This window comes from Symphalangus syndactylus, chromosome 2 (genome assembly GCF_028878055.3).
Source record: "Symphalangus syndactylus isolate Jambi chromosome 2, NHGRI_mSymSyn1-v2.1_pri, whole genome shotgun sequence".
In the NCBI taxonomy this organism is placed as follows: Eukaryota; Metazoa; Chordata; class Mammalia; order Primates; family Hylobatidae; genus Symphalangus; species Symphalangus syndactylus.
Genome location: NC_072424.2, coordinates 20917246 through 20934297, shown reverse-complemented (window position 1 = coordinate 20934297; position 17052 = coordinate 20917246). Strand labels below are relative to the sequence as shown.

General features: G+C 55.4%; 1 protein-coding gene and 1 long non-coding RNA gene across 5 annotated transcripts in view; one reads left to right on the top strand and one right to left on the bottom strand.

The window, feature by feature from the left end:
- The window catches only part of LOC129465574 (uncharacterized), a 70344-nt gene extending 61083 nt beyond the window's left edge, over positions 1 to 9261 (bottom strand). For all 3 annotated transcript variants that reach the window (XR_008651986.2, XR_010117520.1, XR_010117521.1), the window contains exon 1: positions 8931 to 9261. This is a non-coding gene — a long non-coding RNA (uncharacterized lncRNA). The remainder of the gene's footprint in view (positions 1 to 8930) is intronic.
- Positions 9262 to 9292: 31 nt separating this feature from the next.
- Positions 9293 to 16351, top strand: EMX2 (empty spiracles homeobox 2). 2 transcript variants are annotated; one of them, XM_055247764.2, is made up of 3 exons: positions 9293 to 10486; positions 12443 to 12627; positions 14875 to 16351. In XM_055247764.2, the coding sequence occupies exons 1-3, from the start codon at positions 10081 to 10083 to the stop codon at positions 15040 to 15042; spliced, it is 759 nt and encodes a 252-aa protein (XP_055103739.1). In that variant the 5' UTR covers positions 9293 to 10080; the 3' UTR covers positions 15043 to 16351. The 2 variants fall into 2 exon arrangements, with proteins under 2 accessions (XP_055103739.1, XP_055103748.1); XM_055247773.2 differs by lacking the exon at positions 12443 to 12627 and having other exon boundaries at positions 10065 to 10486; positions 14875 to 14879.
- The last annotated feature ends 701 nt before the right edge of the window (positions 16352 to 17052 follow it).

Sequence of the window (17052 nt, the reverse complement as noted above, 5' to 3'; positions counted from 1 at the left end):
TGATCAAATGCGTACTTGGAAATTAAAGCCTCTCCCAAATACATTTACACACACACACACACACACACACACACACACACACAATCTAGAATTGCTTTTGAGAAATAAACAGCCCACGGCATCCTGTCTCCTCTCCCTCTTGCCCTTGTATATGATAAAACATTGTTACATAAGTAATATAACGATATTATAAAGGAACTGGATGTTAAATATTAATTTATGATACGAAACCACATAATACATATTATATGTTAAACAGTATATAATACAAACGGACCGTCTATGTTACAGATGGTACATAGGAGACATCATGTCCTCTGAAACAGCCCAGGTGCCGATCTGCTCCTTGTCGCCGAGCACAAGCTCAGTACAAGGCGCTGGAGGGGAAGGAGGGAAGCACATCAGGGTCTCCTCATAGTGATGCGGCCACCCCAGCCCTCACCCTATCCCAGTTCCCCACGCGCCCACGTGCCTTTGGGGTGGATGAAAAGATCTCAAACGACCAGCTCCTCATTGGGGTAAACGAGTGAAGAGATTATCTCTGATAGAGGTCAAACTCCAATTGGGAGGAGGGCACGAATTCTGTAAATGACACCCGAGGGCACACTCACCAGGTTCACTGCAAGCCCTGAGCGTTTTGCGTTTGGTGCCCCGAGTGTAAGCCTAAGTATTCTGTCTCCGACACGTAAAACAACTTAAAATGCCATTCTCCAACGGAGGCATTTAGAGGCAATTTGAAAATTGAAACGAATCTTTATATGCAAGACTGGAACGTTCCAGAGGCCCTTTAAAGCTGCGGTTAGAAAGGCAGTTAGGGAACTCAACGATGGGCTGCAAGGAGACGACTGAACGCACAGCCAAATGCACAGTTAGAAATTTGATATTAAACACGCTCTCGCAAGTAATGCAGTTTAATGATAATTGCTGCGTGTTTACCCTTCACTGGCTGGGGAAATAGAAGAAACATTTTGACAGAAAATTTACCCTAAAGAGTTACACCATTTACAAGGGGAAAAATATCTCAGTGGCCGCTGCTGGCTTACTAGCAACCCAAAACAGTGTGTGGGGGAATTAGTTTTTCTCCAGAGCTACCGAGAAGGGGAACCTCAACATCAAGTGTCTGGCAGATGGGAGTGTGTGTTGAGCGAGGGCTGTTTTCCTTGGAAACGCACAGCACGGCTCCCTTCCTCAGAGCCACCTCCAGACCCCTCGGCCCTCCCACGACCCCCAGTTCCCGGGTCCGAGGTTCTGGGCGCCAGCGGCGGCCACCGCGCCGCGCGAGCAGCTTTTATTCGCAGTCTTTTTAACTCGCGCTTTCTGGTTCTCTTCCCTTCGAGCGCCCTGCAGCGCAGTGTTAGACAAGCCCTGTTGTCTGTGGGCTCTCACCTCAGAGTCAATATTATCTCAGATGGGCACAATAGACTGGAATGAAAAGCTAATATTGAATCAATGCTGTCCCTGTCCGCGCCGCCGCGATGCCACCCTTTGTTGCGCACGCCGCCCCCGGCAAGCTGCTGGCGGCCGGGGCTAAGCGGAGGGCGGCTGCGGTCGGGCCTCTCCTGGTCCCCGCCAGGGGTGGGAGGACACTTCGGGCCCAGCGTAGAGGAGGCCTCCGAGGCCCAAGCGGGCTTCGGCTGCTGCGGGTCCCCAGAGGCTCCCTCGGGCCTCACTAGCGGCGTCTCCTCCAGACGCCAGGGGCAGGCCACGAAGCCGAGGGCTCCGCGTGGCCATGGGAGAAGCGGGGTGCACGGAGCCTTCCCGCGCCCAGACGCCGACGGGATGCAAACAGGGGAGCCGGGCCTGGTATGGCCAACCTCCAGGCTCGAGGAGCCCCAGAATGTGAATGTGGCAGCTGCGGGGGCCCGCACCAGAGGATTCCTTCACTCTCCTCTGGGGGCCGGGCCCCCACGAGTTGCAGCAAAGCCCGTCTGTAATTAGGGCCTCCTGGTCCGGCAAAGCTGCGGCTGCTCCCAGAGAGTTGGGGTCTTCTCAGGGCCCGCGATGGGGGAGTGGTCGTGGTCAGACCCCCGTGAGCCCCTTCGGAAGCTCCCAGTCCCTGTCCATTCTTCTGTCCCCCAGCTCTCTCCGCGCAGGCGGGACAGAGCCGGGGAAGCAGAAGACGCTGGACGAGGGGTCTTGGGGCCGCCTCGCTGGCTGCGGTTGGAAGCACCCCTTTTCCCGCCCGCCCGCGCAGGCGCTGCTCTGTGGCCACCAGCAGAGGTTTCCCGACCACTGTGAGTCGCCCACGCGAGCGACCTGGGGATACTGGGCGCACGGAGTCTCAGCTGCCGCCACGCAGCGCTTGCCCTGCCCGCGCTTCCGCTCACTGGCAGCGGCGAGGCCACCGATCACCCTCCGCCCTCCAGTCTTAAACTCGGGGCTGGAGACTGCAGGAGCTAAACCAGGAAGAAGAAAGAGGGCAGGGCCTGAGGCCGGGAAGAGCGGCACGGAGGTCAACGGTGAGCGGGTGCATACGAAGCAAGAGCCAGAGTGACATTAAGTGGGGCCGCCCGGGCGAACCTTCCCGCGTGCACCCCAGCCCACCTGCAGGGCACTCTCCCCTGCCTTTTCTCCTTGGCTTGAGTGCGGGCGCCTGACTCCTGTGGGCGGGGAGGAGAGGGTGGTCTTCCCAGGGCTCCAAGTGAAGTGATCCCTGCACCCATGGCCAGGAGGTGGGGGTGCGCGGAGTGGTTTTTGTAACTTCCCTGAGCCTCAGTTTTCTCATCTGAAAAGTGGGTATCATGACTGTTTCCCTAACTGACCACACCAGATTGTGATGTTCACTGAAATCACGGGCTTGAGCACACATACTTTTGAAAAATTGCTAAAACTCGATACAGGTGAGAGGAATTGTTAGTTTTCTTGTAAGTCTTGGCCCAATCCTCCCCATGTTTCAAGGAGGGCCGCAGTCCAAAAGAAAAAACCTCCAGTTTCCTTTTTTCCTCAGATGGCAGGATTTCCCCTCCAAGCCCCAGCCCAGCCCCCACGTCCTGAAAATGGGGAAGTATTAAAGGAAGAGGCGATTAAGTCCCTGAGAGTGTGGCTCCTGGGACGCCAGAGTTTCAGAAGTAGCATAGGCTCCTAGATGGACGCTGACAAATCCAAGGAGCGCCTTACATTGTCGGGCGAGGACCAGACTCCAAGTTAAAAGGCCGGCCGGGCCATCAGTGGCAGAGAGCAGAGCCTCAAACACGAAAAGCCAGAAAGCGCTGCAGAGGCGTGGAAGGTGCGCCCCGCTTCCGCTCCCCAGGCTGGTCCTCTGGGAACTCAGAAGCCGGTGCACGCTCTGGTGGGCTCATAGAGATGTAGCTTTGGGGGCGATGGGAAGGACTTGACACGCTCCCACCCACCCTCCATCCCGAGAGAGTGCAAGGGAGACGCAACTGTCTTCATCCCTATCCTGGGCAGGCGCCCGAACGAGAGTATACTTGTTCCCTAGCTCCTGCACCACCGTCTGTGTGTACGTCTGTCTGTCCCTCCCAGTCCTTGCTGGGTCCTAGGCTTTCATTTGAAGGCAGCTGAGGGAGAAAGAAACTGGAAACCCCTTTGGTTCTGTTTCCTTGCTTTCAATAATGAATCGAGACAGCGTGTGTGTGGTGAGGAAGTGACGAGTTTCAACGCGATGAAGGAGATAAAACCCGACGGTGGGGTCCTGCCAGTGGCTCCATGCGTCACTGAAACTTTGGGTCTCAAAACGGATAGCTCTCCGGAGACGCAGACGTTCGCGCGGATGTCCAGAGGAGGACAGCGCCCCTGCAGCCACCCGCGGAGGCCAGGGCCAGGGTCAAGACCCTGCAGCAAGGGATCGGAGCTCCAAGCAGTTATGCTGAGGGCGCCGCTCCCAGGCCGCCTTCCTATGACACGGATTTTCAGGGAAGCCCAAGCGGATTCCACGGCCCCACATCACCGGAGGAGCCAGGCTGCCCTGGGACGGATGGGGGTCCGCGCGCTCCGAGAGGAATGGGCTAGTCAACGTGCGCTGCTAGGAGTGTGTCGTAATCAATTGCCACCCTTGCCAAAACCAAAGACCCCCTGTGTCGGGCGTCTTCAGCCAGCCGCGAGGGGGCGCGGATCTGAGAGAGTCGCACCCCGGGACCCCAGCTCTTCCGACTCCACCCCAGGCGGGGCCCGCGCAGGCCATCCCAGGCCTGTTCTCTGAACCACCCGAGTCGGGCCGGGAGATATGGGACCTCAGGCATGGAATTGTGGCTGCACAGGTGATCACGGCTTCCTAGTCCTTCTTAGAGCAGAACCTGTCCCACTCCAGCGCCCCTCTGCGTCCCCTTCGGAAGGAAGCCGGACTCCTACTGGAGCTGGAATTCCAGCGTGGATGGCGAGCTCTCAAGCCAAGAGCTGGAGCTGAAGGAGGCAGGAGGGACGCACTTCCAAGCCGTCCGGGCTCCTCCGTTGCCAGTGAGCCTCCTTTAACGCCTCCGCTGGCCTGGATGACGGCCTAGGCGAGACCTTGGCAGTGCGGCGCGACCCCAGCGCTCCCCCGCCCTCGGGCTCGGGGGCTCGGTGGGTACCGCGCCCGCGCCCGGCCCTCGCCACTAGGCGCCGCTGCGCGCACGCCAATCGGAGCCCCGGGCCGCCGCGCCCGCCTGGAGAGAGGCCTCTGGGGAAGACGCCAGAAAGGGATTTGTCTTAATAATTTTTAAAAAATGTTTTTAGGGCATTAATTATACTTTTCGTTTTCTCACCGCCACCGTACGGTTTCGGAGAGGCTGGCGTGACTGGTGATCTCAGTGGGTTGGAGGAATTCTTAACGTCCCCGAGGCCTTTCCGACTCGGGACACCATTCGCGCGCCTCGGGCCGGGAAAGGGCTCGCCCTTCACGGGCGTCGGTGCGGTCCGCGGCGGTCCGCGGGAGCGCAGGGCGGGCTCAGCGTTCTGGCTCAACGTGAGGACCCGAACCTTGGCGATCAGGGACCAAGACGGGGCAGAGTGCAGCGGGGAGCTTCGACGGCACAAGGCCATGGCCTAGCAATAACTAAAATGTGATGAACGCTAACAGTGTGCTAAATATTAGCTCACTCACTCCTCTCAACAACCGTTAACACATTGCTATTTCCTTTTCACAGATGAGTCAACCGTGGCTCAAGAAGGTGAAAGTCACACAAGTGGTGACCCCAGACAGCTCCCACACACCTATTCTCAGTTGTAGGAGGCCAGGCACCCACCCCAGGTACATCACAGGCCTAGCACGGAGCACAGCGATGGTGAAGCACTGCTGCCCTTTGCTCCTTTGAAGCCCGGGGGGACCTTGCAGGAAACTCCAAGCAGATGCTTATCAGAGATCGGCAGGAGTCTCCGCCCTTTAACACCAACCAAGGAGCCAGGACTCCAGGCCTTGCTCACCCCAACATCCCCCTAGAAAAGCTCTCAGCTTTTGGGGTAGCTCGGAGGAGTGTGGCAGGACTGTCAGCATTAGCTGATGTTTGTACAGCTATATTGTTCACAGTCTCTGAAACCCAGTAACAAGCCTTGGAGGTGGGTAGGTAATAGCAGCATTAAGGACAGAAGCGAACTTTTATTGTAGTTCATTATGTGCCAGACACTGTCTAAGCACTTTGCTTTGTTTATCTCATTGAACAAACCCAGAGCAAAGGTACTATTATTTATTCCCATTTCAGAGAAGAGAAAAACAAGGCACAGAGAAGTTAGGTAACTTGCCCAAGGTCACACAGTTAAGCTGTAAATGCAAGTCTCTCATCTTGGGGGATGGGGGCAGCTATATTAAAGTATAATTACATATAGTAAAACTCACACTTTGTAGTGTATGGTTCTGTGAGTTTTGAAAAACATATAGAGTCATGTAAATACCACCACAATCAGGAAGTAGGATAGTTCTATCTTCCTCCAAAACAAGCCCACTGCTACTCCCCACTGCCTCCCAGACAGCATTGGCTGTATTTTTACATATGACGAAATGAAGTCGGGAGACTTCTGTGTTGCTCAAGGTCATTCAGTGACAGATTCGGAATTAGAACGTTTGAATGTGTCTGCTAGTCCAGCTGCCTGCAAAGGTAGATTCCTCAGTCTACAGAGCCCAAGAGGCAGCAGTGGCTTGGGGCACATGTGGGGCAGAGGGAGGAAGCCCCTTGCTCTAAGCTGGAGCCTCAGAAATCCCCACATCTCCCACTCCAGGCAGGGCTACTTAACCAAACACCCACTCCTTGGGCAGCTAAGGAACAAAGGTGGCCGTATTCTGCAAGGCCTAAATCCACAAGTAAAGTTGAGCGGCAGGGCAGCCGTGCTATCTAGGAGCTTAGGGTCCAGTCCAGACCACAGTGTCCAGTGCCCTGGAGCGCCTCCACTGGCTAGTCTGGTTAATGAGTTACTATCCTAGTTTATTTCCCTGCACATCGGGGCCAGACCCCGCGAACCTTCCCGGGCTCCTCAGGCCGAGTGCATGAATTAGCATAGATTACCCAGCTTCTGGGGTTCTGAACTGCCTGACTCACTGGAAACCCGCTTCTCCTTCAAGGGGCTGGAGTGCAGCTTGGGTCTAGCAGCACTTGGAGCAGAGGAACTAGCATGCCCTGGTTCCTTCAGGAAGGGGGACACCAGACCTCAGACCCCGCTGTCCCTTGACCCCTGCCTACCTGTTGGCTAGCTAGAGCCCCTGGGGCAAACCTGGCCACAGAAGGGCAGTTTATAAAAGGCGAGTGGCCTGCAGAGGATGCCGACTGACTGAAGTGGGACTGTGGAGCACTCTACCCCTCTACTGCAGCCAAATGTCCCTGCCTAGGGCAGAAGGCTGAGGGGTCCCATCTCCAGCCCAACACTGTCCTGGTTAAGGGAATAATGATTGCACCTTAGCGCCCAGGGCTGCAAGTTTTAGAAGAGAGAAGGCACCCATCACCCTTACACATCACAAACCATCTAGGTCTCACCCTATCTCCCAGACAGACTGGATACCCATTGCCCTCAAGGTCAATGACTTTTATGCCCCCACGCAAGATCACTAAGGGTGGAGCTTTCAGTGGCTCCAGTTTGCAACCCCTGAGTCTCAGGCTGAGTTTGGTGGGTCTGGCCTGAGGGCACTGCCAGAGCCTGGCCCTCCAGTCCTCCTTCTGAAAGGAGGTGTATGTGTGTTCCCTGGGAAGGTGTGGGGTGGGGGCAACAAAGATGATCTCTGCCGGTTCATGAAAGGTATCCTCTCCTGCTTACCAGGATTCGGGATCCACAGTCTGCCTAAGCTGAGTGCTTGTTTCTGGCCTCCAAAACCCGAGGGCGGACCTCTAGCTCCACTCTGGGCTTACTGGCTGGGCACAGCCAACAGACCTCCCCCCTCTGCCATGTCTTCAGGCTCCCTGCTGGCCTAGCTGGGGTTAGAGGAGAGGCCTCTAACCCCACAGCCTAATTGAGAGAGGAATTTCCAAACTGTAGACAATATTTTGGGGGACAGTGGTCCAGGCCCAAGGGAGGTGCATCTTTAAGTGCACCCCCACCCCAAGGGCTGGATCCAAAGCCCAGAATCTTTGGGCCTGGAAAAAGGGGAGGAGGAGAAAGCAAAGCCACCTGGAACCAACAGAGGGACAACAGTGGGCCAGGACCCCAGCCCAGAACTTCGAAGCCTAAGGGAGAGGCAGGTGTCTCCCACTGTGAGGGCAAAGCTGAGGCGCACACCTGTCTCATATGTGAAGATGTGTATGTGTGTTCCCTGGGAAGGTGTGGGGTGGGGGCAACAAAGATGATCTCTGCCGGTTCCTCACGAATCTGTCTGGTGCCCTGACAACCCCGGAAAACACTGCTCCCAACTCCTCTCTTGCCTAGTTTCCTAAAAGAGGTTTTTGGACACCTGCCCCAACACAACATTGTATCTGGAATAAAGGAGTAATTGACACAAACATAAATATACACCAGATGAAACCAAGGCAGGAAGCAGGTAGCTTGTCCTGAGACCTGTCCCCTCAACTATGCATCTGGTGGCAGGGCAGCCTGGCTCACAGTGGACTTCACTCTTCTCTCCCCATTCCCATTGGCTTCTCCCAGGTTTCAGGGCAATCTAGTCACCAAACATAGGCATTTCTGCGTTCTTAGGAAAAATGACAGGGGCCTGGGAGTAATAATTTTAAAGGACGCTAGAATTTTTTTTATAATTAATTGTAAACGTGCAAAATACCTGCTGGTACTTCACTTTAGAGGAATGTAATTGGCAAAAAGAAAAAAAGGAAAAAACAGGCGGCTGATGAATAGATAATAGATCTTTAACCACCAATAAACAGAGAGCAGCGCCAGCAGCCTGGGGATGTGATCATAATTATGCCGCCGCGCGAGCCAATGGGGACGAGGGAAGTCGGTCCTAAAATCATCCCAAAACCGAAGGCGAGCTCGAAAATACGGACACGGCCTGGGACCGGAGATGCGATCCGTAGTCGCTAGTTGCACTGGGTTTGCACAGCAACCCACCCCTCCCCCGGGACAACAGATGGCATAATAATAATAGAAATAATAATAATAAAATAATATCATCTATAATAGTAATAACATTGACCACACTAACAAAAATAATTACGACGGAACCATAATAGTACAGTAGCACCATGTCGGGCTCTCCCCTTACCTTGGACTGCCGGTCCCAGATATTCCAGAAGGAATTGCTTTGGGGAAGGAGGTGAGCACCCTCCCAGACAGAAAACGCTAGAGACCGTGGGGCGAGAGCGGTAGCGAGTTGGAAGCCCACTGCTCCTGCGGGGTCGGCAGCTCCCAGTCTCAACTCGCAAGCGAACGAGCCGGGTCAAGAATCGCGAACGCACCGACCCTGGGACCTCGAAGCTAAGCGTGGTTGATGGGGTGGGAGGACCCCGTACCCCTCACTCCAGGATCCCTCCTGGCCTAGGAAACTGCTGGGAGTTTTGCTAAGGGTGGGGATTGGTATAACCGAACGGCGCCTTTAGCCCGGGAATCAGCCCCCGCCCGCTTACCCTCGCGGTGCTCTTGGGGCGATCCCAGTTCTCCCGACGCGGGGCCGCGTAAGGCAGCAGCGGCGGAGCGCTAGGCGAGAGCAATCTGTCTGTCCGTCTGTCCTACCAGCTTGGGCGCAGCGGGCTCGGGATTCAGGGGGCCGCAGCGGAGGCGGCGCCGGCCAGGGACTCTGCAGGGACCGGGGTGCCCCGGAGGGAGTGGTGCTGGTGGAGGCGGAGGCAGTGGCTGAGGGGGAGTAGGTGGGGAAAGAGGAGGAGGAGGAAGAGGAGGAGGAGGAGAAGAAGAAACTGGAGGAAGAGGAGGAGGCGGAGGAGGAGAAGCCGCAGCGGGCGCCGCAGGAGCGAGTGAGCTGGGAGCGAGGGGTGAAGGCGCGGAGAAGCCGGACGGCCAGGCGGGCGGCAGAAGGCTCAGCCAAGGCGGCGGCGCCGACTCCGTTCCACTCTCGGCCCGGATCCAGGCCTCCGGGTTCCCAGGCGCTCACCTCCCTCTGACGCACTTTAAAGAGTCTCCCCCCTTCCACCTCAGGGCGAGTAATAGCGACCAATCATCAAGCCATTTACCAGGCTTCGGAGGAAGCTGTTTATGTGATCCCCGCACTAATTAGGCTCATGAACTAACAAATCGTTTGCACAACTTGTGAAGAAGCGAACACTTCCATGGATTGTCCTTGGACTTAGGGCGCCCTGCCCGCCTTTTGCAGAGGAGAAAAAACTTTTTTTTTTGCCTCCCCCGAGAACTTTCCCCCCTTCTCCTCCCTGCCTCTAACTCCGATCCCCCCACGCCATCTAGCCAAAAAAAAAAAAAAAAAAAGAAAAAAAAAAAGAAAAAAAAAGAAAAAAAAATTACCCCAATCCACGCCTGCAAATTCTTCTGGAAGGATTTTCCCCCTTCTCTTCAGGTTGGGCGCGTTTGGTGCAAGATTCTCGGGATCCTCGGCTTTGCCTCTCCCTCTCCCTCCCCCCTCCTTTCCTTTTTCCTTTCCTTTCCTTTCTTTCTTCCTTTCCTTCCCCCCACCCCCACCCCCACCCCCACCCCAAACAAACGAGTCCCCAATTCTCGTCCGTCCTCGCCGCGGGCAGCGGGCGGCGGAGGCAGCGTGCGGCGGTCGCCAGGAGCTGGGAGCCCAGGGCGCCCGCTCCTCGGCGCAGCATGTTCCAGCCGGCGCCCAAGCGCTGCTTCACCATCGAGTCGCTGGTGGCCAAGGACAGTCCCCTGCCCGCCTCGCGCTCCGAGGACCCCATCCGTCCCGCGGCACTCAGCTACGCTAACTCCAGCCCCATAAATCCGTTCCTCAACGGCTTCCACTCGGCCGCCGCCGCCGCCGCCGGTAGGGGCGTCTACTCCAACCCAGACTTGGTGTTCGCCGAGGCGGTCTCGCACCCGCCCAACCCCGCCGTGCCAGTGCACCCGGTACCGCCGCCGCACGCCCTGGCCGCCCACCCCCTACCCTCCTCGCACTCGCCACACCCCCTCTTCGCCTCGCAGCAGCGGGATCCGTCCACCTTCTACCCCTGGCTCATCCACCGCTACCGATATCTGGGTCATCGCTTCCAAGGTACGTGCCACGTCGCGGAACTGCAGCGCGCCGCTCCCGCCGCATCCTTCACTGCCCCCGGCCTGCTCCGGGTGGGCGCTTGGCAAGGCCTGGGCGGAGGTTCCTCTGGCTAGCGGGCTAGCGCGCCCTGTTGGGAAACTAGGCGGCGCGGGGCCGGGAGTGGTGTCGATCCCCAGTCTCCGAAGCTACGACTGGTTTGGAGTGATGGCCTGCGGGCCGCTTGACCCTTTGGGAAGGGGTGCGAACGGAGAAGTTGTCCCCCAGTGCGCTAGTATCCGAGCAGGCTGGGCTGTGCGTGCTCGGCGCCGCGGAGGCAGAGCCCGCGGGATCCCCAGGCTCCTGGTACCATCGGCAATGCCCCCAACCGTCCTGGCTCCGAGGGGCGCGGACAGGACTCGGCCGCCAGGCTTGCTTTCGACTGCGTTCGAGCCTGTTCACCACCCACTTTGCGCCCCTTCAGTCCAGACCCGCGGCTTCTTAGTCTTCCACCCTCTTCTGGAGGCGAGAGGACCCTCGCGCCCCCGGAGAAAAGTATGAGATTTGTTTTTTCTTTCCTGCTTTTCGGAGGCCTGGGGAGGGGCGGGAACCCGTGCGGGAGGAAAGCTCCAGGACTCGGCGCTCTCGCCGCGACCTGCTTAATTGGGGCGCCGAGCAGCCACAGCGGGAAGGCAGGTTCAGTCTGGTTTTTGTTTTTCTTTCTTTCTTTCTTAAAAAAAAAAAAAAAAAAGAACCTTGTCAGGAAACTGTCTTAGAGGGAAATATCTGTTCGGTGTTTTCATTTCTTGCGATATTTTTGATTTGTTTGTTTTTCTCTGGGTACGGGGTGGGAGGAGGAGAGTTAAAACTTCAGAAAAAGGGGTAATTAGTTTACCGATCGGAGTCGGTAAAAGACCTACCTCCGGCGGCAGCCGATCAATACTCCGCGGCTTGTCCATTCATTAACCCATTGCGTTCCTGCCGGAGCCTAGAATCGGGTAGATGTCACCCTCCTCCCCATATTTTAAAAAATCAAACCAAAGGAAAAAAAATAAAAAGCTTTTTACCCTTAATCCCGAACTGGATTTGCCTGCATCCTGCCTGGACTGTCGGCTTGTTTTTCTTTGTTTGGGTTTTCAGTGAATCGATTTTCTACCCTAATGAGTGAACCCAAAACTCTGAGGCTTTGCTTGAAAAGTTTAGGGCTGCCCTTCCTCCTCTATCAGTCATGCTTATGGTCCCCCCACCAGACCTGGAGCCGCTGGGATCTTCCTGCACTACAGACTGTCCTGGCGCTGTCTGCAACTCGGTAACCCCCCGGGTTTCGATCCCTTCTCTCGCGTTTCTCTTCTAGTTCTCGGGAGCCGGGAACCCCGGAGCCCAGTTCTCGAGAGGCAGCAGCGGCTGTAGCCAAGCACACCCGCCGGCGAGATTTCTGTCCCGATCGGGCTGCAACGATTCGCCCCGCCTCTGTACTTTCCTGGAGGGGCAACAAAACAAATAATTTAAAAATAAATCTCCAAGAAAACTCTGGAGAGCATCCCGCCGCCTTTCTACCCTGGGTCAAAGTTCCCCGAGAGGTTAGAAAGAAGAGAAAGTCATTTCTTCGGGCTGTGGGCCCCAATCCCCCAGCCAGGCTCTGCGGCTCCCTTCCCTACCTCCTTCGCCCGGCGAGGAGGTGGCGAGGCCCGCGGCGCCAGGGCGGCTGCGGAGCCGGCCGAGGTCAGGAGCCTGGGGACTGGCCCCGCTGCGACAGCGGCTGGTTGGGTGCCGCACAGGTGGAGACCCGGCGTTCCGGGCCAGGCAGCTGAGCCGGCGTTCCCTTCGTGAGCCGTTGGGAGGACCACCGGCCCCCGCAGGTCGAGCGGCGCGGCTATGCGAAGGCCCTGAACGCTGTGCCGGGCCAGCCCGGCTCGGGAGAAGTGCGCGGCTCAGGTCAGAGCAGCCCCCCTAATCGGATTTCTGCTGTGCTCCCCGCAGGGAACGACACTAGCCCCGAGAGTTTCCTTTTGCACAACGCGCTGGCCCGAAAGCCCAAGCGGATCCGAACCGCCTTCTCCCCGTCCCAGCTTCTAAGGCTGGAACACGCCTTTGAGAAGAATCACTACGTGGTGGGCGCCGAAAGGAAGCAGCTGGCACACAGCCTCAGCCTCACGGAAACTCAGGTGAGTGAGGCCCGGGCGCGAGGAACCCATCTAGGCGTGCGCCCCCACCCCAAATCTGGCTCCCAAGCACACCCATGAGCACGGAGCTCTGTGAGGGCCTTCCGCACAGGTCCTGGTAGCTGGTTCCACGCCTGGGCTCGGGATGTATGTCTCAAGGTGCTGGCTTTGTTGGGCTCCAGAAAGGGGCTGTAAGTGCCAATCTGCCCCAGGTTCTGGGGAAACGCGCCGAGTTGTCTCTCTGTCCAGTTGGGCATGTCCTGACTAAGACATCCCTGCATTTCTGGTGAGACTTTTGGTGAGAGTGTGAAGACCCTGCTGGGGTCCAGGAAGAGGGAGAGCACAGTGGGGTTTCTTGATGTTTGGAGCTGGAGGCTGGTAAGGACAGGATGTGGGTTAAAGATGAGTTCTGAGCGACAGCGAGCCCACGGCTCACACCGTCGACTCCAGTGACTTCCCTGAAGGAGACGGGCGATCAGAAGGTAGAGGACAAGCGTCCTGTGTTTACTCTACATCAGAGAAGTAAAGCTGGGAGGCTGCAGAGAGGGTCTGCCTCAGGGCACAGGCCTTCTGCACAGCAGGGTCCCTGGGCGGGCCTGGCTTGGGCTTATCCCAGGGTGGGGAGGGGGTTTAGGACTACAGTAGGCGCTACTGTACACGGAGCCGCAGGGCGGGGTCAAAGTTCCCAGCAAACAGTAACGTTTTCTGGGCAGATTAAGTTGTAACACTTTTCCTGGGCAGCGCAGAAAGGTCGAGGCTTTTGTTTTAAAACATGTTCCCCACCCCAAAACCGAGGAGGGCCTGGCGGGTTTGTGCGGAGCCCGGCACAAGGCGCGGGCCGGCTGATTTCTCCTGGACAGCCCAGGCGGCGGTGGTCTTTGTCCGCCTCGCTGCCCACGCTGCCTGGAGTCTTTGTGTGCGTGTCAAGCCCCGAGCGCACCGACGCGCGCCTTGGGCCAGCGCCGGGGAGAAATGAACCGTCCTCCCCCTCAATTAGCAAACTCAAAGCAAATTAAATTCAGCCTTGTTCCCGCTCAGCTTTTTCATGGAGCACTTTGGGCGACTGGGGCTTTCCGGGAGAGCAAGACGGACCGGCCAGCGGCCTCAAAGGAGGGAATGGAATGGATCCCAGGGGTCCAGGGACTGGCACTGGGCTGTGGGGTACTGTTATCCAGATAGGATAGGAGTTGTGGGGGGAGGGTATCAGAGGTGCAGTGACTGCCATCTCCCTTACCTGTACCCCACTGCTGGGAAGATTGGACTGTGTTACTGTCTGGTGGCTGAATGAGGACCCACCACTCAGCTTTCCCAGGGGGCCATGGGATGGCAGCCGACTCCCACCTCATTGCTCCTGAGACCTCTCACAGCGGCTCTGGTGAGGCCGGGCCTCCAGCCCCACCCTGGTGGGAAGTGATGGGACTGGGGTCCGAGGTTGTGTGACCAGCAGCCTGTTCCGGGGCTGTATAGAAGGAGGGAAGAGGGGGCTTGCTGTCACCTCCCCTCCTCTTAGTTTCTCTCCTACTTTCTGTGTGACCCACGGTCTTTCAGAAGCTTTCAGTTTTGAATCCATTTTCCTAGCTATAAAGGTACAGCTGGGTTGGTCTGGAGGCCTGCACACTCCATGTCCCTCCCGGGCCCCTCCAGCCCCATCCCCTTCCTGCTCACCTGTGAGAGTCCCCCGCACGGAGGATGCAGCGAAGGCAAACCCTGATCGCCTACCCAGGGCCCTCGCCACGAAGAGGAGACGCTATATTTAGGAAACGCAGCCCAGACCAGCAGAAAATAGAAAGCACATTGGGCCCTGAGGGAAGCTGCAGCAGCGGCGGACTGAGGTCTCTCTTGCACTCACTTGCTCGAGGGAGTTAGGGGCATGTCTCTTTTTATTTTTAATCACTTATTATTTTTGTAGGGGCTTCCCATGCTTTGCAAGGCTTTGCTCTCAGCGGGATATAGATGCCCTGTGCAGGGCCAGGAGAGGGGGGCTCAGTGCACTCCGGGCCACAGGGCCCTGGGGAAAGGCTCTTCAGGAAGGCTCAGAAGGGCAGGGAGCTGGGCTTCTTTTCCACCACGCACTAGGTGCCCTGCTCCCTGAGGGCAGGCCTTGGGGAGGCTGGACCTTAGGACTTGCATCTCTGGGTCTGGGTCTTTGCTGAGTCTGGAACTGGAGTCTGGGCTGGGTGAAAGGGTCAGGCACTTGATAGAAGGGTGCTCTGAAAGAACTAACGCACCCCATCTGCCTCTCACCCGCAGGTTAAAGTATGGTTTCAGAACCGAAGAACAAAGTTCAAAAGGCAGAAGCTGGAAGAAGAAGGCTCAGATTCGCAACAAAAGAAAAAAGGGACGCACCATATTAACCGGTGGAGAATCGCCACCAAGCAGGCGAGTCCGGAGGAAATTGACGTGACCTCAGATGATTAAAAACATAAACCTAACCCCACAGAAACGGACAACATGGAGCAAAAGAGACAGGGAGAGGTGGAGAAGGAAAAAACCCTACAAAACAAAAACAAACCGCATACACGTTCACCGAGAAAGGGAGAGGGAATCGGAGGGAGCAGCGGAATGCGGCGAAGACTTTGGACAGCGAGGGCACAAGGTCCCAAACCGAAGCCGCGCCAAGATGGCAGAGGATGGAGGCTCCTTCATCAACAAGCGACCCTCGGCTAAAGAGGCAGCTGAGTGAGTGAGAGAGACAGAGAGAAGGAGAAAGAGGGAGGGAGAGAGAGAAAGAGAGAGAGAGAGAGAGCGCGCGAAAGCTGAACGTGCACTCTGACAAGGGGAGCTGTCAGTCAAACACCAAACCGGGGAGACAAGATGATTGGCAGGTATTCCGTTTATCACAGTCCACTTAAAAAATGATAATGATGATGATAAAAACCACGACCCAACCAGGCACAGGACTTTTTTTTTTTTTGCACTTCGCTGTGTTTCCCCCATCCTTAAAAATAATTAGTAATAAAAAACGAAAATCCGTATCTAGCCCCATCCCACACCTGTTTCAAATCCTTGAAATGCATGTAGCAGTTGTTGGGCGAATGGTGTTTAAAGACCGAAAATGAATTGTAATTTTCTTTTCCTTTTAAAGACAGGTTCTGTGTGCTTTTTATTTTGATTTTTTTCCCAAGAAATGTGCAGTCTGTAAACACTTTTTGATACCTTCTGATGTCAAAGTGATTGTGCAAGCTAAATGAAGTAGGCTCAGCGATAGTGGTCCTCTTACAGAGAAACGGGGAGCAGGACGACTTGGGGGGGGCTGGGGTGGCGGGGGAGGGTGCCCACAAAAAGAGTCAGGACTTGTACTGGGAAAAAGACCCCTAAATTAACTATATTTCTTGGACATTCCCTTTCCTAACATCCTGAGGCTTAAAACCCTGATGCAAACTTCTCCTTTCAGTGGGTGGAGAAATTGGCCGAGTTCAACCATTCACTGCAATGCCTATTCCAAACTTTAAATCTATCTATTGCAAAAACTGAAGGACTGTAGTTAGCGGGGATGATGTTAAGTGTGGCCAAGCACACGGCGGCAAGTTTTCAAGCACTGAGTTTCTATTCCAAGATCATAGACTTACTAAAGAGAGTGACAAATGCTTCCTTAATGTCTTCTATACCAGAATGTAAATATTTTTGTGTTTTGTGTTAATTTGTTAGAATTCTAACACACTATATACTTCCAAGAAGTATGTCAATGTCAATATTTTGTCAATAAAGATTTATCAATATGCCCTCAGAGTAGTCGTCTTGGGAAATTGAAGTGGATCTATAAAAATGTATCTCAGTAATTTGAGTGTGGTCCTTCTCCAACTAGGCTCAAGAAACCCAGGCTCCTCACCCACAAAAGGGCCAGATTGATGGATTCTCAGGCATTTTAAAGAAAGATGAGGGTGGAGAAGGGAGAAGATTAGGAAAACTTAAGTCTTTCCGAAAAGGGATGGGAGAAAAGTTTTCCAACCAGACCTTTGCCCATTGTATGCCCTACTGAGGGAGTTTAGTTTGAACTTCAGGTTAAAATGCTTACTTCTCTTAACCTCTGGTTATTAAAAAAAACTGGACATAGAGTTACACGTTGAGGACTACTCTCCCAAAATATTGGGGAAAACATGTAGCAGAATCAGAATCTTGCAACTTCTAAACTTTCTGACTTCAAACCCCAAAGTACAAGTCTTACTTTTCCTTCCTTTCTTTCCTTCTCTCCCCGGCCTCAATCTGCTGAAGGTGATGGGCCAAGCCCAAGGGCCTCAGCAGCCTTATAAGGCAAGTGTTCTGAAAAACCTTCAACTCTTAATTTTAACATTAAAGAAAAAGTTGTAATCAGACTTGGAGGAAACTTAGCTTTTTTTCCCTCCCTCCTTCCCCTTTCTGGGGGTACGAGGTTGTTTTTGCATGCTTCATTTGCTTCTTATCCTGATAGGCTGCATTAATCAGTTTTAT

Coding starts and splice junctions, on each gene's coding strand:
- EMX2 (XM_055247764.2), top strand. CDS start 10,081: ATGTTCCAGCCGGCGCCCAAGCGCTGCTTCACCATCGAGTCGCTGGTG. Junction 10,487..12,442: donor TCTGGGTCATCGCTTCCAAG/GTACGTGCCACG, acceptor TGCTCCCCGCAG/GGAACGACACTAGCCCCGAG. Junction 12,628..14,874: donor TCAGCCTCACGGAAACTCAG/GTGAGTGAGGCC, acceptor TCTCACCCGCAG/GTTAAAGTATGGTTTCAGAA.